The 20,866-nt window shown below is 54.8% G+C and overlaps 1 protein-coding gene across 4 annotated transcripts in view; it reads left to right on the top strand.

Annotated features, from left to right (window-relative positions):
* ATOSB (atos homolog B) overlaps positions 1–20,186 on the top strand; it is a 32,237-nt gene extending 12,051 nt beyond the window's left edge. For 2 of the 4 annotated variants that reach the window (XM_035100775.3, XM_035100776.3), the window contains 9 exons: positions 3,915–4,037; positions 5,213–5,461; positions 8,409–9,499; positions 11,499–11,557; positions 11,849–11,957; positions 13,292–13,450; positions 16,114–16,182; positions 16,402–16,598; positions 18,589–20,186. In XM_035100775.3, coding sequence (XP_034956666.1) covers positions 8,504–9,499; positions 11,499–11,557; positions 11,849–11,957; positions 13,292–13,450; positions 16,114–16,182; positions 16,402–16,598; positions 18,589–18,742 — 1,743 coding nt within the window. In that variant the 5' untranslated portion in view covers positions 3,915–4,037; positions 5,213–5,461; positions 8,409–8,503 and the 3' untranslated portion in view covers positions 18,743–20,186. Of the gene's footprint in view, positions 1–929; positions 982–3,914; positions 4,038–5,212; positions 5,462–8,408; positions 9,500–11,498; positions 11,558–11,848; positions 11,958–13,291; positions 13,451–16,113; positions 16,183–16,401; positions 16,599–18,588 lie in introns of those variants that run through there. The other 2 variants (XM_088653322.1, XM_088653323.1) reach the window with 2 other exon arrangements.
* The last annotated feature ends 680 nt before the right edge of the window (positions 20,187–20,866 follow it).

The following is a 20,866-nucleotide window of genomic DNA, read 5'->3' as shown; positions in this document are numbered from 1 at the left end:
AGGGTGCTCCTGAGCTCCTGCATCCCAAGATGGGGAGAGAAGCCTCAGGTGCTTTGTAGGGACAGCTGCCTTCTCATGGATCAGCCCAGCGTCTCAATGGGGTCCAAAGGTTTCTGCAACCACCGCCGTGCTTTTCTGGATTTTGTTGTGGAGCGCAGAGTTGCTCTCTGAATCCGGGAAGCTCAAGCTCCTCCCCTTTGCTTGGTTGATATTTTTATTTTATTTATTAAAAAATTTATAAGCCGCTTTTTCATTTTTTAAAAATTGAAGCAGTTTACAACAAAAGCACATGCCCTTATGGGTTGTTGGCTGCTTTGAGAAGTTTGTTCTTGCAAGTCTCGCCTGCTCCCCTCGTGTGTTGGAAAACAGCTTGCGGGTTTGTGTGCGGCTGATGGCTTGGCCACCTTCCCTTCTCAGTCTGGCCCAGGATAAAGCAAGGTGGGCTCTCTTGTACCCAAAAGCCTCTGCTCCCTTCCTGCCCACGGGCTCTGAATGCAAGTTGCTGGGAATCCTGAGCAGGCGATGCTGAGAGTGTCTTCATGTCCTCCTCCAGGACTTCCCAGAAGAGGCGTTTTCTTGGCCTCTGCGAGAACAGGATGCTGGGCTACATGGGCCTCATCCAGAAGCCTCTTGTGTTCTTATGCCCAATATGCAAAGTTTTGGAGAGGGCAAAGAATAAAACTTTGGAACAGATTTGCTCTTTCAGCAGAATAATCATCAGTGAAATGGTTAATTGCTGTGTAATTGAGTCACCCAGCGGGCTGTTCCTTCCAGAGCCTCCCCCCTCGCTCTACAAACATGTTTTGTCTGCTTCTGCATGATAAGGTTGGAAACTCTAAACTTCCTAAACCCAGGCAAAATGCTCTGTTATTTTTAAAATCGATTCCAGGGCGATCTATATTGTCCCCCCCCCCATCCTATCTTTGCAGCAGAAGTAAATTTACTGTGAAGTGAATCCACCTGAGAGACAGTAGCCACCAAGTGAGTTTTGCGGCTGAGTGGGAATTTCAAAGCGGGAATTTAAAATAATATAAGCTGATTCTTTGTTTGCCAAAATATTATTCTCGGTATTTGTGGTCCCCCACCCCAATTTGGCAGCTGCCAAAGGATAAAAATGAAAATGCCGTGTGTCCTGTGGGTTCGGGCATGTGGCTCCCTTTGCCTCTCACCCTGGCTGGTCTCTTTGTCAGTGTAGATTGAGTAAAAACCACGGAAAATGCCCGTAACCTTCCTTTCACTTTGCAGAAACGCCCCAAGCAGCCCTCCTTCTTTACATGCCAATTGCAAACCAGGTTGTGCATTACACATTTCGTGTTGTTAAAGTTGTTAGGGAAACTTTGGCTTCCATGTGTCAGCAAGCTTCCTCCAGGCCTTGCCAAGCCACCCTGGGCCCCTCCCTGCCCTCTCTCTGGCACCTGCTCCCCCATCGCCAACTGCCTCTCCTCTATTTCCTGGGGTAGATTTACCCAGGCTTGACACCAGCCGGTTCTTAGCCTGGCGCTGTCCTTTCCTAGAGCTCGTGTGGGTGTCCTGGATCAAGGGCTAGAGGGATGGGCTTGGAGCGAGTTCAAATTCTCCTCTCTCCATTTCTCTTCCTCATCTGCAACGTGGGAATAGCAGCAGCAGCCTACCTTGCAGGGCTGTTGTCGAAAGCTCACAGGGCTAAGTCTGTAAAGCCCTTTGCCTGTAAAATGCAGCATCGACTGGCAAGTAATAAGACGCCTTCCATATTATAGGGGACTGGGCAGCGAGGGGAGGCTGTATGGGCATCTCTCTCTGTGCCAACGTGCGTGGCAGAGAAGGGCGTGGCTGTGGGGCGGAGAAGCGACCCACAGCTGTTCCTGTGGCTGCCCCTCAGGGTCTTATCTGTCAGAAGCAGCCAGGGGAACTGCGTCTCTGCTCTGTGTGTGACAAGAGAGAGAGAAGGACAGAGGACAAGCTTTGCTTAGGTGTGGCTGAAGTAGGTGCTGCAGCTAGGGGGAACATAACTGTATCTGCCAGGGACGCTTTAGCTGTGGCTCCTGCATTTCGAGGGGTTGGACTGGATGGCCTTTGGGGGTCCCTTCCAACTCTACCGTTCTATATTCCCCCTGCCCCCCAGCTGTAGCTGGGGAAGGGGAAAGACCTGTCTTGTTGATCCAAGAAGTAGGGAGAGGGCTTCCAGGCCTGGCTGTCAGCCCCCGAGTCCCCCTGGCTGCTTGAAGAGACTGCTTGAGAGGCCCTGCAGCATAGTGGTTAGAGCGTTGGCCTAGGACCCGTGGAGTCCAGGACTCAAATCCCCACTCGGCCCGGTAGCTCCCTGGGTGAGCTTGGGAGCCAGTCACCCTGCCCCTCAGCCTGGCATCCCTCACAGGGTTGTCGTGGGGATTAAATGATGACCAAGAATGCCACCTTCAGCTCCTTGGAGAGAGAGGTGAGGTAGAGCAATCGGTCAGTGTTGGCACCCTGGCATTGGCTATTTGGGCTCATCCGGGCGGAGTCTCCAGGGGTAGCAGGGCTGGAGGAAGGGACTGGCAGGAGACCCTCCCTTGCCCCCCACTCCAATGCCCCCTGACCCCCCCTTTTGTTGTTTGGCTTTCTTGGCTGATTTACATACTGTGCTCCCATTGGCTGGCTCAGCCACCACCATGGTGACAGCTGACTGAATGGGGGGGGTCTGTCCAGGGGAGGTGAATTGGGAGGGGGGCAGGCAGCAGAGCCAGACCCAGGACCCTGGGAACTCCCTTTGCATAACCGACAAGTTTGGGTCTCTCCCCTGCCTTTACCCACCTGGCACTTGTGCCAGCGTGGGCAGAGGCACCCCTCTCCGGCTGTTGGGGGGTCTCCGGGTGCCTCTGCAGGAAGATAAAGGTAAAGACTTGCTTTGGAAGGAACTTCCTGCCTAAAAGTGGCTGAGGACTTTGTACTCCGCAGGCCTTCCCCTTGGGATGTGGCTTGGCTCACTTGCTCGAGCCCTCTAGCACTGATTAGATGTGGGGGTGGATCTGTGGGGGGAGCTGGGGGGGGCTATCAGGATGGAGAGCAGCCCCACCCCGATGGCAGGGAGCTGTCGGATTCAGCCTTTGCCAACTTGGCGCCCTGCCGATGGTCTGGACTACCAATCCCATGATCCAAAACATAGAATCATATATTTTTCTAGAGTTGGAAGGGATCCTGAGGATCATCTAGTCCAACCCGTCTGGCAAGCAACTGGTTGGCAAAGGCTGAATTGGACCATCTGGTCTGTGGTCCCTTGAGATGAATGGCATGGCCTCTCCCCCATGTAGATTCTGCCTGGGTGCTTACAGCCCAGAGAGGCATGAGGAAGGGGTGGGGGGGCAGTTCTGGACCACCCTCGTGGGCGGTGGCGCTTCCTTCTACTCCAGCGCTGGCCTTTGGGGGCATTTCCTGTCCCTGATCTCTGGTTTCGTGCTTTAATTCCAACCCCCTTTAAATACAGTCATACCTTGGAAGTCGAACAGAATCTGTTCTGAAAGTCCGTTTGACTTCCAAAACGTTCGGAAACCAAAACGCGGCTTCTGATTGGCTACAGGAAGCTCCTGCAGCCAATCGGAAGCAGCAGAAGCCCCATCAGGTGTACATTGTTTATTGCTTTTATTTTATGGATCAATGGTCTTGTTAGATAGTAAAATTCATGTTACATTGCTGTTTTGGGGTTTGTTTTTAAAAGTCTGGGGTGGATTAAAACATTTTGCCTTACTTTCTATGGGAAAGCGCGCCTTGGTTTTGGAACGCTTTGGTTTTGGAACGGATTAAGTTTGAGAACCAAGGTACGACTGTACTGGCAAGCCAGCTGTCTCCCACCTTAACTAATAGATATTATTTGGTACTTGAGAGAATTTGATGATTACATAATTAAGCATTCTTTTTGTGCCTCTCTCACCTGCTGGTCCTCTGCGTGTGTCTCCTCCCAGGTCTTGAAGAAGGTGCTCTGCCGGAATTCGAGGGCTTCTGGGGTCTCTGCCACTGGCGGAGGGCCATGGGAGAGGGCCCCTGCTGCCATTGCCGCTCTCCGTTTGAAAGGTCCTGTGGAACTGGTGAGTTAGCGAGAGAATGGCCTGCGGTTGCAGCATGATGGCTGGTTGCAGGGTGGGGCTCTGCTGTGCTTCCCACCGATCAGGGACTGGGGACCTATGGCCCTTCCACGCACCGCAGCAACCAGCCAGTGGCCAGGGGGTGGGAGGTGTCATTCAGCAGTGCCTGGAGGGCAACAGGGCAGCCCCCCTGCCCCCCTAGAAGAGACGAGCTTACAGTCCTAAGCGGTGCTAGAAATTCCCCAGGCACCAGGTGTGTTTCACACCTGGTGCAGGTCCAATTGCAACCATGTGGAAATCTCTGGATGCCAGGTTGGTGACTGACATCTCCGTCTGGCTGGCCTCTCCAGCTTTTTTAAGCAGGTCAGCAGAAGAGCTTATTTCTTGCATATAAAGGTAAAGGTAAAGGGCCCCCTGACCATCAGGTCCAGTCGTGTCCGACTCTGGGGTTGCGGCGCTCATCTCGCTCTATAGGCCGAGGGAGCCAGCATTTGTCCGCAGGCAGCTTCCGGGCCATATGGCCAGCATGACAAAGGTGCTTCTGGCGAACCAGATCAGTGCACGGAAACGCCGTTTACCTTCCCGCCGGAGCGGTACCTATTTATCTACTTGCATTTTGATGTGCTTTCGAACTGCTAGGTGGGCAGGAGCTGGGGCCGAGCAACGGGAGCTCACCCCATTGCAGGGATTCAAACCACTGACCTTCTGATCAGCAAGCCCTAGGCTCAGTGGTTTAACCCACAGCGCCACCTGGGTCCCTTATTTCTTGCATATATGACCCACCTTTTTCTACAAGGGGTCCATGGTTCACCCCCTCCTCAGTTAATCTCTACAATGTCCCTGCAAGGTAGGTGAAGAGGCTGCGACTGACTCCAAGGTCACCCCATGAACTTCATAAAGGAGTGGGTCTTAGGTCTTAGTCTGACACTCTGGCTTCCTGGAATCCTTCTGCTGTGGGGCAGCTCTGTAAATTAAGTAGGTAAATAAATGGGGGGGGGAGCAAAATGTCCCTTGGAGAAGCATCTGAAATATTTTCCTTGAAGTTTGAATTTGTTTTCTTCTGGATCGTTTTGTTTTAATGTGTTGTAAACCACTTTGATCCCCCCTCTTCAGAATATAAAGCGGTATAGACATGAAATGATTAATGATGGTGATTCTGCGCTTGTTTCTCTCTGCAGCCCCACTGCTGCTGCTACTGCTGCTGCCGAGTCGCCCTGTTTGCCTGCGAGGACTTTGAGGAGGCCGGGAGGCAGAACTCGAGCCGCAGCCCGTGATGGTGGGAGCCATTCCCAGGCAGCCACGCCGCTTCTGGGGAGTGCCAGGGTGGAAGATCTCGCCTGCCGGCTACGCCAGCCACCGCCTGCTGCTGGAGGGGGAGCCTAGGACGCCCGGGTGGAGGAAGAGGACGAGGGACCCTTTGCAGAGGGGTGAGTGAGTTCCCAGCTGCTTTGAGGCAGGCTTCCCTCCTCCCCTGCCCTGGAGAGCTGAAGAGTTTGTCTCTTCCTGGCCAGGTTTGGTAAGGGCTGGAGTATTGGAAAATAATATATATAATAAGAATAATATAGGAGATAACTGGGTATTGAAACTTGCTTAATCTAAATCATATATCCCAGTTTCCAGCGGCCCTTTAAAGTACGCTTCACGCAGAGTATACGCAGTCAGAAGTTGACCTGGCTAAGAAAACACCACCAAGAACATAGGGTATTATTTCCCTTATATGAAACCCCTTACTAGCTGCACACTTGTAAAAGTATGCAGATGAAAATACAAACGGTTGGGTTTCTTTAACTGAAAAACAAACTGAATCTAAAGAGACTTTAAACTAAAGATAAATGCTTTCTCCCACATTCCAAACCTCCCACATAACTCCCATTAAACTACCCGTGAATTAACAGCAAACTAGCATTATAACTAAGCAATCATACTAAGATTCAACTAAGGAATCTCTTAAACTGAAAACAACTGAGAGAGTGATCTACTACGAGATGAATCAAACTGAAAGATCTAACTAAGAGATACAGAAGGCTTTCTGGCAGAGCCTTATATACAAGGAGCAGAGCCCACGCCTGTGAGCAATTAACAGAAACACCGGCACCTGTTTCAATTAAACAGACAGTATTTACATTAGACCAGCTCTAAAGTAACGTGACTATTCAAAAAATCCAACATGGAGGAGGAGGAGGAGGAGGAGACATTATCACCTGTCCTGCAGAAGTTGCCCCCTCCTAAGTGGAGGCTGATGCCAGACTCGGCGGGATGGTGTGTGTGTGTGTGTGTCGCTTGGCTGCTCTTGCTGTTTTGTTGTTGGGATCAGTCTGACTCGAGAGACAATGGGGTGCTCCTCCAGGGGTGAAGCCAAACTGCTGGATTAGCAGCACCAAAGTGACCTCCCGGGGGGGGGGCAAGCCTGGGCAGTATGGAAGGAGGTTCTGGGCTGCCCAGACGACAAGTCCCCCCCCTTTCTTGGCTTCGCCCAAAGGAAAGCAGAGCAAGATGTTTGGCACTAGCTTGGATGCAGGAGTTGCTGGAAGGAAGCGTGCAAGGCGTACACGGGGGTTGTTTAAATGGCCCACGAGCCGCCCCCAAACTGAGCCGCCCGCTCGGCGAGTCCCTGTGTGCTGCACTAAACCAGCGCAGCGCGGAGCGGGGACTTGCTTTCGCGGCGCCGGAAATCACGTCTGTGCATACGGTCCAGTCCACGGAGGGATCTCCGTGGGAGTGAACCGGCCCAGGCGAGGTAAACCTTGCCAAGCCCTGATCTTAAGGACTCCACTCCGGATTTGTGTTGGGTTTCCTCCTTAGCCTAGTCTTCTCCCAAAGACATCCTGCAAAGCAGTGAACATTTAGGACCAGAGTTTTCCTTCTCCTGGAGTTTTCCTTCCCAGCTGGACAAGCCCTTGCCCCCTCACTTGCCTCTACAGCCTTCTTGGCCATTGGACTCAGAGCCATTTGGCAGTGGAACAGACAAGCTCCAAAGGTGATGGGCTCTCCTTCACTGGAAGCATTTAAGCAGAGGAAAGATGGATCAGTTGTGATTCCTGCATTGGAGAGGGTTGGACCAGGCGGCTCCAAAGGTTCCCTTTCCAACGCTGCCCTGGAAGAGAGAGCAAGCCTTCGAATGTTGTGCTGGCTGTTAGAAAGGAAGGGTGGTTGTTCCTGAGGAGATACTCAGCTGTGCTCCTGGCCTGACCATTTCATGTTCATGCTGCCTGTAAAGGTAAAGGGACCCCTGACCATTAGGTCCGGTCGTGACCGACTCTGGGGTTGCAGCGCTCATCTCGCATTATTGGCCGAGGGAGCCGGTGTACAGCTTCCAGGTCATGTGGCCAGCATGACTAAGCCGCTTCTGGCGAACCAGAGCAGCGCACGGAAACGCCGTTTACCTTCCCGCTGGAGCGGTATCTATTTATCTACTTGCACTTTGACGTGCTTTCGAACTGCTAGGTGGGCAGGAGCTGGGACCGAGCAACGGGAGCTCACCCCGTTGCGGGGATTCAAACCGCCAGCCATGCCCAAAGAGCGTAGACCAGCCCTCGCCAACTTAGTGCCCTCCCAGTGTTTTGGAATACAACTATAAACACATCAGGTCAGTGAAGGCTGGCCTATAGGGGACATCAGAATGCTAGAAGAGCCTGCTGGATCAGGCCCAAAAGGGCCCATCTAGGACAGCCTCCTGTTCTCACAGTGGCTAACCCGGTGCCCGCGAGGGAAAAACCCATAAGCAGGATCCGAGCACATGAGCAACCCTCCCTCCTGAGGTTTCCAGCAACTGGTCTTCAGAAGCCTTGCTTCCTCCAGCTGGGGAGGCAGAGCAGGGCCCTCATGGCTCTGCATGAATTTGTCCAGTCGTCTTTTAAAGCCTCCTGCGGCAGTGAGTTCCACAGGTTAACTAGGCACTGCGTGAAGAAGGACCTGCTCTTGCCTTTGTCCCAAGTCTCTCAACTTTCTTTTTTTTCTTTTTTTATATAAATTTTATTTTCAGTTTTCATCATTAGCATCATTCAAGCTTAAACTCAACAATGTTTATACAATTGAACCCCTGGACTTCCCTCCTCCCCCTTCTGGTTTCCACAGATACATTTTTTTTAACTGCATCTAATTACATATATCCAACTTTAATCAAATCCTTATTTAGCCCTTTGCCTATTAAAAAATTACAAGTGCTTTATCAATCCTGCTAACGTCTTTAAACCTTTAAATTTATAGAGTACATTAAGGAACAATGTATACCATTCTTTTGAGTCTCCCAACTTTCAGCTTCGAGGGACGGCCAGGAGTCCAAGCTTTCCTCTCTCCGCTTTCTTGAGGCTGCACATGGGTTTATGAGCCCTTTTTTTTGTGCTGCCCCTCAATAGCCTTCTCCTCTCGTTCCAGATGCAGCCATGAAGCACACTTCATAGCAGGGGCTTTCTCCAGGCTCCCAACCCCCCCGCGGCACTTTAGCCCCCTTCCCTGCCCCATCGCACCCCATGCGGCACATCAATGCAGAGTCGGCCCTCCCCCAGGAGCGCAGTGCAGGCACCAGCCGGGAGGAGGACCAGGAGGAGGAAGAAGAGGAGACGGAGGAGGGGCCCCTGCCCTGGCGCAGCCACCACGGGGTCCTGATGGGCTGCGGCCCCCCGGAGCTCGCCTGCCAGAAGGTCTACCAGGTCTCCATCTTCTCCCCGCTGGCCGGCTCCTCCCCCCCTCCGGAGCAGAGGGCCCCCGGAAGGCAGCCCGTCAAGCGCCCCTGCCCAGAGCCCCAGCGGGGGACGGAGGGGGCCGAGTGGGACGCCAAGAGGGGCCGCTGGGAGGAGAGGGACGACGACATTGAGGATGGGCTGCTGGTGGACGAGCTCTCCCTGGGGGGCGCCGGCCAGCACTTCTCCCACAGCGGCCTGCGGGTGGTGGAGCACCGCCCTGAGAGCAGCCCCCCCAGGGCACGAGGGGGCGCCCCAGCACAGGCCCCGCACACCCCTTGCGACACTTTGCACACGGCGAAGAGAGGCAGCTGCGCCCCCGCCTCACCGGACCCTGGCCCCGCCGGGGGGCAGGAGGAGAATGGGGGCCCCAGGGACCAGGGGGCCCCTGGCCCCAACCGCCTCCTGGGCCCTGGTTTGCATAACCTTGCACATCAGCCCCAGCTGGGGGACACGCTCCTGGCGGCACCCGGAGGGCACCTAGAGCTTGGCACTCCGCCGGCGGCTCAAGGCTCGGATGCCAATGGGCTGGGCTCTGCCGAAAAGACTCCACACCCCGGGGGCTGCAGGCTCCTTGGAGGAGGGGCTGGCTGCTGCCCAGCGAAGCGGAAGTTGCTGCCCTCGGCGGAGGGGGCGGCTGAGGCAGGGGGCTCTGAGGATGAGAGGCGCCCCCCTGCCCGGAAAAGGAAGAAGAGGGCCCCGCCCTGCCCCCCTGTGCCAGCCTCCTGCCGCAGCACCGACGCCAAGGGCGCCCCTTTCTGGAACCACCTGCTGCCTGTGGCCAAGGTGAGCTTGAGCTGTGCTTTGCTGAGGGCTGGGGGGGGGGACACAGGTTGGGTGTGAGCTCCCCACTTTGTGGGGGTCGGGGGAGGAAGGTTGCAGCATTTTGGAAAAGGACTGGGCTTCTTAGTTATTATTTATTTCATATATTTATTTTATATATTTCATATACAGTCGTGCCTTGGTTCTCGGACAGAATACGTTCCTGAAGTCTGTCCGACTTCCAAGAACAATCGAAAACCAAGGCACAGCTTCCTGCAGCCAATCAGAACCCGTGGAACCCTCGTCGGACGCTTGGGTTCCAAAGAACCTTCGCAAACCGGAACACTCACTTCTGGGTTTGCTGCGTTCGGGAGCCAAAACGTTTGAGTTGCAAGGCATTCGTGAACCAAGCTACAATTGTATTTATTTTATACGCCACTCAGTCATAGGAAGAAACCTCAAAGCGGTTTACGGAAATGATAGAACAATGAAAGGATCGCTGGGAAGATTTACAACCGCGATTTGAAGCATGTGAAAAGTTAAATCCAGGATAGAATAGAGTAAAAAGATAGAAACATACAAGATGTCACCAAGGAAATGTTGCAGGCAATAGTTTGTCTCCCAGTAAAGAGCAGAGCCCCGTTTGGTCATCTCTCAGTCTCTGCAAAGGATCTTCTCCAGCCCTTGCCTGTTATTCCAGTTGCTAAGACTGGAGACCTCGGTGGCCACCTAGAAATGTTAACGCTGGTCCTAAGGCGTCTTGTATTTGCAGCCTTTGGTATAAGTGAGTTTGGCCTTGCTGGTCAAGTAAATTCAGTGTCTGCCCATGTGAGGCCGGAGGGAACAGAGAGAGAACACTGCTTCACCCCAAAAGCCTAGACGAAGACAGGCTTCCTTTAACCTGCAAGCCTGTCTTGGGGGGCTCCTTCCTTGCTTGAGGGGTTGAGGAGGCCATTGTCGTGGTTGTGGGGCCCGTGCTAAGGAGGGCAGGATGACGGGGGTGGGGGGCTGTGGTGGCCAAGTCCTGCAAGAGAGGAGACCCCCAGATGTGTGGAGGGAGGGAAGGGCAGTGCAGGTGCTCAGACGAAGCTTCTCCTCCATCTCCCTCCCCGCATGTCAAGGCTTGAGCCAATGGCTGTGCCATGGGGCGTGAAGCTCTTTGGCACAAGGGATGCCTTGTGATGCCTCGGCCTCCGAAGGAGAGCGGCTGGCCCCCGGCCCCGGCCCGGCCCTTTCCCCCTCTCTCTCTGTGCCAGGGAGGTCACTGCCTGGTCACTGAGCATGTGACCCGCTGCCCTCTCTCTGGAAGAGCCTAGCTGCCGGCCAGCTCTGCAGGAGCAGGCGGGCATCCTGCCTGCCCCCTGGGCACTGGGTCCCCAGCTGGCATCTGCCCACCCCCAGGCTTTGCTTCCCCCTCCCAGCCACGGGTGCCCACCTCCTCCATAGGACCCTCTCATGGGACACTTCCAGGGGGCTTCTCCCCCTGAGAGAAGAGCAGGCAGGAAGGCTGGGCTGTTGCTGCAGGGTTGGGGGAACGGAAACCCACTGAAGGGGGTCCTTTTGGGCTTGGTGGGCAGGCTTATGGGGCCCGGGTGACTGTCGCTTTGTGGGGCCACCTGTGGGACCTGCTTTTCGAGAGTTTGGTGCGGCTGCATCTCACATGGGGGTTCGGTCCCAAGCCTCGCGAAAAGGCATCTTCCCTGCCTGAGCATCTCTAGCCTTCTGGAGCCAGTGTTGTGCACCCCCCACCCCCCACCCCCCACCCCCCACCCCACACACAAGGCAGAGGTTTCCTCAGCACAAACAGAGCCTCCAGGCTCTCCGCTCTGCTTGCGGTTTAACCTGTGGAATTCCAACCTGTTGGCCTGCAAAGGCGGAGCTGCTCTTGCACGAGTCAAATGTGCGTCAGATGCCGTTGCTTTCCAGTTCAGACCACGAGGCTCCTTCGCTGCCTTTGGGGGTCCAGCCTCTAACCTCCCGCTTCCCCCTTTGTGTCTCCTCGCCCCCCACCCCAACCCCCCAGGGCTCGGCCACCAGCGGTTCTGCCGGCTGCCAGCTGAAGGCTGGGCTGCGCCTCAAACAGTAAGTGTGTCCCCCCCCCCTGTTTTCCCTCTCTGCTCCTCCCACAGTCAGTGACCCCCCTGGTCGCCACCTAGAGTTGCTGGACTGGGGGGGGGGTCTTTTGGGCCTTCCCTGGGCTGGCAGCATTGCCCTCTTGCCCTTGGCTGTCTCCCTGGCAGAGGGAGGGGTTGCCCCCCCCCCCCGGTTCTCTGGAGAGGCTGCCTGGGAGCCTTGCTCTGGCAGGTCTCCAGGGTGGGCAGGGTGTGGGGGACCTCTGCTCCAACTGACCCCCCGACCTTCTGCCCCCAACAGGAGACACCTCCGCAGCAGCCTGCCCAGGAGCCCCGCGGGCTGCAGGCCCCCCTGCGCCACCCCCTGGGCCAGCACCTCCACCAGCCGCGCCCTGCTGGGGAACTTTGAGGTAACAAGCAGGGCTGGGGGGCTCTGGGTGCGAGGGAGTGCTTCCTCTGGGGCGCCCAGGAAGCCCCTCTGGGTGGAGCAACTAAGGAGGGTGGAGAGGCACCTCTTCCACAGGGAGACCGGCTCCATCTGCCCTGGGGGGTGGGGCTGGAGGGGCAGCGGATGTTGCCTCCGGCCCTTTATCTAGCCCTGGGATAGCTTGAGTCCTGGGCATACATGGAAACATAGAATCATAGAGTTGAGAGGTACCAAAGGGTCATCTAGTGCAGCGTTTCTCAACCGGTGTTCCGCGGCACACTACTGTGCCGCGAGACGCTGGCTGGTGTGCCGCGACGAGAAGGGCGATTTGCATTGTCACGTCGCTGACCCGCCGGAAAGTGGGTCAGTGATGTTGATTGGCGGCCGCCAGGCACGTGATAATGCAAATCGCCCTTCTCGTCGCCGCACGTCGCGGCAAAATTTAGAGTCGGCATCCAGCCGGAGGCCAGAGAGGCGCCGCCGCCGCCGCCTGGGGAGGAGGAGGCAGGCGGGGAAGGCTGCGCAGGGCTTCCCTTCGCCGGGCCAGAGTGGCAGCGGCTGCCTGGGGCGGCTGGGAGGGAGGCGGTGGCAGCTGCGCGCCCGTGTCTGCCCGCCTGGGGTCTAACGTGTCCCCGCTCGCTCCGCAGGCTCTGCGCCTGGTGGGTCCGCCTGGCTACCGCGCAGCAGTTCTTTAGTGGCATGCTTTACGTCTCCCCTCCAAACTAAACTAAATATAGGGCGGCACAGAGTTGGTGTGCCGCGGGATTTTTTTTCATAGAACAAGTGTGCCGTGGCCCAAAAAAGGTTGAGAAACACTGATCTAGTGCAACCCCCTTCAATCCATGAATCTCAGCTGAAGCATCCAGGACAGAGGGCCACCCAGGACATGTCCCTGCCCCTGCCCGTGTAAAGAGGTTTCAGCATGCCCAGCATGGCCCCTCTTGCCCACTGTGATGGCCAGGCAAAGGGCTCCTAGACCCTTTTCTGTCTTAATTGTGGATGCTGTCAAGAACAGCTGTGCAATCTAGTCAGATGCTTGGGGTATTATTATTATTATTATTATTATTATTATTATTATTATTATTATTATCATCATCATGCAATTTCCTGAGCTGCTCTTGCTGTTTGCAGTGGGGAGGGAAAGGTTAAAGAGCCCTTTGCCCGCATGGCTGAGTTGCATGATAAAATGGGGGGGGGTGTTGTTGTTGTAGGTTAGGTGGGAGGCCCCTTTGTGTGTTGGGAGCCCTGCGTGTGCAGAGGGGGGCCCATCCTGTCCTCTGGAGGCTGCCACGCCCACCGTCTTTCCTCCCTGCACAGGAGTCCATCCTGAAGGGGCGCTTTCCGCCGGCCGGCCGGATCGAGGGTTTCACTGCGGAGATCGGGGCCAGCGGCTCCTACTGCCCGCAGCACGCCACCCTCCCTGTGGAAGTCACCTATTTTGACATAGCGGAGCACAGCGCCCCTTCGCCCTTCCTGGTAGGCGCCCTGCACCGCAGGGGGGTTGGACAAGGAAGCCCTGGAGGTTGGGGGGCTGGGTGGGGAGGAGGCTTTGGGAAGGGGGGGCACAGCAGGGGTTAACTTCAGTGGAGAGACCCACTCGGGGCAATGGGGTGGCATTGGCCGTCCCTGGTTGGTCATGAATGAACCTGGCTGGTAAAGGGCTTGGATAAATCCCATACATTTTATTTTTATTTTTATTTGTTTAATTTTTTAGTATATTTTTCATTTTTATCATGTTGACATTTCAAACCATCGAAACAAAACAAAACACATTTTCCAAAAATTATCCCCTCCCCCCGCAACTTCCCTCAACTTCCTCTTCTGGTTTTATACACATTGACTTCTCCTCCTTGTTTTGTTATATCTTCATATAAGTTCTTTATATTAATTATTGTTATCATTTTAACACCATCTTTACAAATTCTGTATTAAATCCCATACATTCAAGAAGACAAGACAAAACAATGGGTACACCTGGAGAGAGACATACTCGAATATACCCCCCTACACACACACACAGCACACCCATTCCTCCCAAACAAACTAAGGAAAATCCCCACAACACTAAACAGGTTCACAAAGACAACACTTAAAGCATGGAAGGAAGAAGCAGTGAAACTGTCCCCAACCCCCTCCCCACTAATCCCCCTGGCTTACAACCCATTATTCCACCACGCAGCACAAAACCTCCAGATAAAAACCTGGCAGGGCAAAGGCTTATACCAGGGGTCCCCAAACTACGGCCCAGGGGCCGGATGCAGCCCAATTAGCCTGCCAATCCGGCCCGCGACGACCCCTGCCGCCCGCCGCCCGCTCTTACGGCGCGCAGCGCGGCAGCGCTCTTCCGGGTCGGGGAAAAAAGCGCCGAAAATCCTTTGTGCGCATGCGTATGGGCCTCTCCCGACCCGGAAGAGGTCATTTCTGGTGCACTTCCGGGTCGGGGGAGGCCCATACGCATGCGCACAAAGGATTTTCGGCGCTTTTTCCACCCTGGAAGCGCGCTGCCGCGCCACTCCCCCGCCCGCCGGCCCGCACAGGCGCGCGCTCCCCGTCCTCCGGCCCGCCGCGCGATCAGCGCGGTGGGAACCGGCCCAAACGTCGGTAAGTCTGGGGACCCCTGGCTTATACTGTCCAGCAGACTTCTACAAAAATAACAAACCCACTTTGACATAAGGAATACAAGACAAACTAGAAGACACCCAAATGCCCTTGCTAACACAGCACCAACTACATGCCCTCATAAACAACCCAGTAGTAAAATCAGCAGCAACCAGGCCCCTGACAACCTTCAAAAACCTCCTCCAAACAACAAAGGGACACGGCAAAGGGATGGTATCCACAATATACAAAATACCGCTCCAAAATCCCACAACCCCCCATGACGCTATCAAAAAAACAATGGGAGGATGACACAGGCTATGAAATTAACCTCACCCAAGGGTCTAAACCTCCCTTGGAATCCATCTCAGCTAAAAGAAAAGAACTCGCCCTGAAACTCACTTACATATGGTACCTAACAGCACGGGAACTAGCACTAATACGCCCAGGAACCTCACCAAAATGCTGGAGATGGTGCACCTCCACAGGCACATACCTTCACATGTGGTGGGAATGTCCCAAAATCCAACTCTTCTGGACCACCAATCATACAAGAAATATGCAAAATAACTAAGCAAGTATTAGAAGTCACCCCAGAACTGGCCTTACTCAGCATCGTCCAAGATAATAGTGCCCACTCACACCACAAAGAGCTCGTAACCCACCTACTCTCAGCAGCTAGAAGCATCATAACCAGACACTGGAAAGACCTGTCAGGAGTAAGCATAGGCCAATGATATCAAAGAGTATGGGACACAGCCTTATTAGAAAAACTAACCAACAAACTGAAACTGGCACAGGGACAAATAGAAGATGCCTTCACCCCGATATGGTTCCCCTTCATCACATACACAGCCCAACAAGACAATGACAAAAACCCACCAACAGCATATGAATCAATCTGGCTAACCTGATCTCAACCCCCCCCCCAAACCGTCCCCACTCACACATGGAAACAAATCTCACTACAGCCAACCAAAGACAACCAACGTCCCCCTAGGCCACCCCCAACCTCTCTCACCACCAGGGAAATACAACAATCAAATAGTAAGAGAACCCACAAAAGTGACGCTGACACAAACCCTCACACATACACTAAGTAGAAGAATGGAAGCATTGCCCCCCCCCTCGACCCCACCCCACTCACCATTCCCCTCTCTCCTTTTCCTCCTAACCTAATACTGGATGCAACACTAATGTCTCGCAGCAAATGAAACTGATCTGTAGAAGACACAACTTGAATAAAGAGACAATGCACATATTTTTGTAAACTAAGAAATCTTTAATCTATCTATCTATGGAAAGGTCTGAGCTAGTCCAGCGTTTCTGCTGTGGTTCAAGTGGCCACAAAATGCTCTGCCCTGGCTGCTGCCCAGTGGAACTGCCCTTTCCATCGGCCACAGCACCCCTCCCAGGGCTTGTGGCTCCCTAGTCTACAAAGTGAGGGTGATTCCACTGCCCTAACCTGGGTGCCCCGTCCCTGCCCCTTCCACCGTCCTCTGAGCCCCCCCTGAGCCCCTAATCTTCTCTCTCTGCTCCAGGGAGTCATTGATTTGGAATCTTTGGGGAAGAAGGGCTACAGCATCCCCAAAACGGGCACCATCCAAGTGGTGAGTTGCAGAGGCTGGCAGGTGGGCAGCTTGGCTCCTGAGCTGCGCATGCCAAGAGAGAGGGGAGCAGGGAGGCGTGAGGGCCGTGCTGGCCTAAGGTTAGTGGGTGGGGAGCCCAGAGACCCCTTGCAATGCCTTCCTCTGTTGGGCAGCTGCTCTCCTCCTCCTCCTCCTCCTCCTCCTCCTCCTCCTCCGTCGTGACGGCCTCCCCTCTTGCAGACCTTATTCAACCCCAACAAGACGGTGGTGAAGATGTTCCTGGTGACCTATGACTTCCATGACATGCCCGCCAGCCACATCACCTTCCTGCGCCATCGCATCTTCCTGGTTCCCGTTGGCGAGGAGGTGGAGCAAGGCCCCAGCCCAGCCCAGAGCGAGGGGCCCAGGAGGGTCCTCTGCTACCTGATGCACCTGAGGTGAGGGTGGCGCAAGGAAGGAAGGAGGGGGAGGAAGAGCTGGCACTGGCCCTCCGGGGTCCCTGGGTCCTGCCCTGGCAGGACTATCTATTTACATGCCCAAACACGAGATCCGCTTAGGGCTTTTGCTTCTGGGCCCAAGCATAGCATCCTAGAAGCGTAGCGTTGGGAGGGGCCCCGAGGGTCATCCAGGCCAACCCCCAGCAGTGCAGGAATCCCAACTAGAAGGTTGAAGGTGATTTCTGGAAGTCCTACACAAAAAATAAAGCGAATGCAATGTGAGTGTTTTTGGAGTCCTGGCTTTATCTGGGGCTGCTGCCACCTCCATATTTGCATGGGGCTGTTTCCCCCAGTTGCCTTGGAGGTGGGGAGGCTGCTCCTCACATCCCCACCCCACCCCAGACATGGCAGTCAAGCGGTGCCTGGTCGGCAATTTTTTTTAGCCACAGGCCGGTCCATTTTTTTAGTCTCAAGACCTTGTGGTGGGCCGGAGAAGCAGCATGGGGGGGGGGGGGGCCAGTCGCTGTGCTTACCTTCCCAGGGGTGCGATCCGTAGTGCATTTCATTTCAGTGGACTTGAGCAGTTCTTCAGGCGCTGAACAAGTGGCCTTGAAACAATTGCGGCTTACTTGCGAGTAAGTGTGTCTTTAGGGCTCGTAGTGTCCGTGCATCCAACGGCAGGGCAGGGTACAGCTACGCACCAAGACGCGGCGTCTTCTGGCGGTGCAGGGAAGGGAAAGCGGCCTTCCGGAGGTGGCGAGGTGGGAGGAGCCAATCTCTGCCAATCAAACGCCGCTGAGGTAAACCAGGTGCGGCGATTGAGTGGCAGAGCTGCCTCCGCTCGGCCTCTTCCTCCCATCACCATCGCCAGGAGTCGCGGCTTCGTGGCGGGTTCTGGCTTTGCGGCACGGGGCAGATTTACGACCCAGGTAGGCCTGATCCAGCCTGCGGGCCTTAGCTTGCCAACCCCTGCTCTAGGGGACAGCTGTCTTGGGCAGTGACATTTTTGTGCCCCGTTTTCCTTAAAAGATCACAAGAAATTGCATTTCAAATATGTATGGCCACTTTAAGAAGAGTGACAGGTCCACTCCTCTAGCCCAGCCTCCTGTTCTCACAATGGCCAGCCAGGTGCCCTAATGGGAAAAGGGCAAGCAGGATTAGAGCACAAGGGATCCCACCCTTACTGCGGTTTCCAGAAACTGGAATTCAGAAGAATCACTGCCTGCAGCCATCGAGACGAAGTGTAGTCATCATGGCAAGTAGCCATTCCAATCCTCTTTTTAAGGCTATCCAAGTTGGTGGCCATCACTGCTGCTTCCTGTGGGAGGGAGTTCCACAGTTTAACTCTGCAGTGCATACAGAAATTCTTTCTTGTATCCGTCCTGAATATTCCCACATGTCGCCTCATTGGAGACTCTCATTCTGTCATGTCTTTTGTGTAGGGATACTTAGTGTGGGAGCCAAGTGATCTCTCCTCTGCCTCCCTTTTCAGGAGGTTTGCCCCAGCAGGTCGAAGCTTAGCGCACCCTCCAGGCTGGGCCCAAGCACCTTTAAGTGCTGGATCTGGCCCTTCTCCTCCAGGCCACTTCCCCACCCCCTCACCCCCAATCAAAGCTGGTCCACTCGAGTGGATCGAATGCCGTCTTCCTAAATTAGCTCCTCCCCTCCCTGCCAACGTTTTACCCCACTTGGGCTATAGTGCCTTTGTTCCCCAAGCTAAGCAGACTGCCCCCCCCTTCAGATTCATAGGGGAGAGGGCTTTGGATGCCTACAGGCCAGGATGGCTTGGCTCTGCCTCCGCAGCTGGAGGCAGCCATGCTTCTGAATCCCAGTTGCTGCAAATCCCAGGAGTTGCTCTTGTGATCAGATTCTGCTTATGGCTTTCTCCTTGAGGAATCTGGTGATGCCGGACTAGATGGGCCCCTGGCCTGATCCAGCTGCAGGCTCTCCGGATTCCTAATCTTTGAAACGTGCCTCCTCCGCTTCCCAGGTTCCACAGCTCCAAGTCGGGGAAGATTTACCTGCACGACAACATCCGCCTGCTCTTTTCCCGCAAGTCGATTGAGATTGATTCGGGGATCCCCTACGAGCTGAAGTCCTTCACCGAACTCCCGCGCAACCCCTGCTACTCCCCCCGAGCCTGAGGGAGGACGGACGGACGGACGTGGGGAGAACCCCACCCGGAGCCAACAGGGCTTTGGCAGATGGAGAAGGAAGAGGAAGGGTCCTGAGTGCGAAAGATGGACTGGGCTCATAGTTTTTTGTCTGCCTCAAGAGAGAGGCCTGCGCCCAGCCTGGATCTCAAATGCAGTGCTTCTCAGGCTCTAGTTCCGGTGCCCTGTGTGGTTTGGCAGGGGGTGGGGTGGGGCCTGGATGAAGGAGGGGCAGGGTGGCATTGAAATGGGGTGGGGTGGGGAGAGACAAAGGCTCTGACATTAAGATTTGGGCCCATCTGAGTGGAGGGCAGGGTGAGACAAATGTGTGTGTGTGTGTGTGTTGGAAGTACGAAGCACTGAAAGGGTCATTGGGGGGGGAAGGGAAGGAAGACTGAAGATGCAGCCTTGACCATCCAGGCAGAGGCCTTCACTTTGCATTTTTACCTGCAAATAGCAGCTGTGGGGTGGGGGGAGAGAGCAAGCCGTCCTTTGCACCCCACAGGGCTTGTTTCGCGTTCCGGTATTCCTTCCTCCTGGGTGCCAGGTTCCCTGCCCTTTCTCTATGGCATCAGCCCCCTCCCCCCTCCCCGCTCTCCCCTGCCTTTTGCCAGGTGCACAAGACTTGGCAGCCCTCGGATCTTGCCCAGCTGGCCGAGGGCTTGGCACAGGCAGGAGACCCCGAAAGGGACCGGCTCCTGGCATCCCTACGCCTGGTCTGCCTGTGGGGTTTTCCAAGAGGCAGGATGCCGGAGGGGCGTCTTGGGAGAAGCTGTGTTTGGAGGGTAGGGAGACTTCTTGAACGGCTCAGGGAGTGTCGCTGGCTGCTGTGTCTCCATGAGCCGAGACCCCCTCCTTCCCTCCCCATTCCATGCCCACCTCAGGTTGAAGACGTAAATGGTGCCAAACTCGAGGACGTTGCCATGGGTGGGTGGGGTGTAGAGGAGCCGAGTTGAGGTTGTTTGGGGACTCCTGCATGGCGGTTTCCCTGTATTGGGGTTTTTTGGAAGTGGGGGGGTGGTGGTAAAAAATGCTGCCTTTGCATTCACCTTGAGGCCCCTGCCAATGGGGTGGGAGGGGGGTGACACAGGGGCGATTTGCACCATTTCGCAAAGAAGAAAGGAAGCCTTGCTTCTGTGAAGGATTTTGGCCTGGCTACTGCAGCCTTTGAGGAGGAGCAGCAGAAGGAGGAGGGGGCAACTTTGCTTCCCCCTCCGAACTGCCCCCTTCTCCCCGTTCCTTCCTTGTTTGAGTTGCATCTCCTCCCATGTCCTGCTCCCGAGATGAAGCAGAAAGGAGGAGAGGAGAGGGGCAACCATTGTAGACACTTGAAAATATTTATATTGAAGAAGAAAAAAAGATAGAAAGGACTGTACCAGATAATTACTCTCTCTCTTTAAAAAAAAAGAAAATTCTATAAATGTGTGTTTGGAAATGGGAGTGTGTCTTCATTTTGTGCTTGCAATACTCTCTGGCCTCCGTTTAATGCCAAGAGGACCCTTCTCACAAGACCCCAAAGAGCTGCCTGGAGCCTGGGCAGCAGCCTGCATCTCGGTAATCCCAGCAGTTGCAGCTGAATGGAACTTGCCCAAGATGAATCTTGTAGGGCAGTTCTTCCCACCTGCGCCAGGAGAAAGCTTCTCTTTCACTCCTTTTCTGTTGGAGCCTTAGCGCAGCCCTGCTGGATCTTGGCTTCCTGTTTCCTGCACTGGTCAATCTTCATCATCAACCACCACCTGCTTCTTCCGAGAAGCCTCACAAGCAGCCAAGGACCCTCCCCTGCTTGGTTGTAACCGGTATTCAGAGGTAGAGTGCCTCTGCCCAAGGAGGCCCATCTAGCTATCCTAGCTATTAGCCATAGCTAGCGCTCTCTCTCTCTGCATTTCCCCTCTTGTACTCATAGAATCATAGAGCTGGAAGAGACCACAAGGGCCATCCAGTCCAACCCCCTGCCAAGCAGGAAACACCATCAAAGCATTCTTGACATATGCCTGTCAAGCCTCTGCTTAAAGACCTCCAAAGAAGGAGACTCCACCACACTCCTTGGCAGCAAATTCCAGTGCCGAACGGCTCTTACTGTCAGGAAGTTCTTCCTAATGTTTAGGTGGAATCTTC

This window comes from Zootoca vivipara, chromosome 10 (genome assembly GCF_965207765.1).
Source record: "Zootoca vivipara chromosome 10, rZooViv2.hap1.1, whole genome shotgun sequence".
NCBI lineage: Eukaryota > Metazoa > Chordata > Lepidosauria > Squamata > Lacertidae > Zootoca > Zootoca vivipara.
Note: the sequence above shows the minus strand (reverse complement) of the source record. Positions and strands in the feature narration are given on the sequence as shown.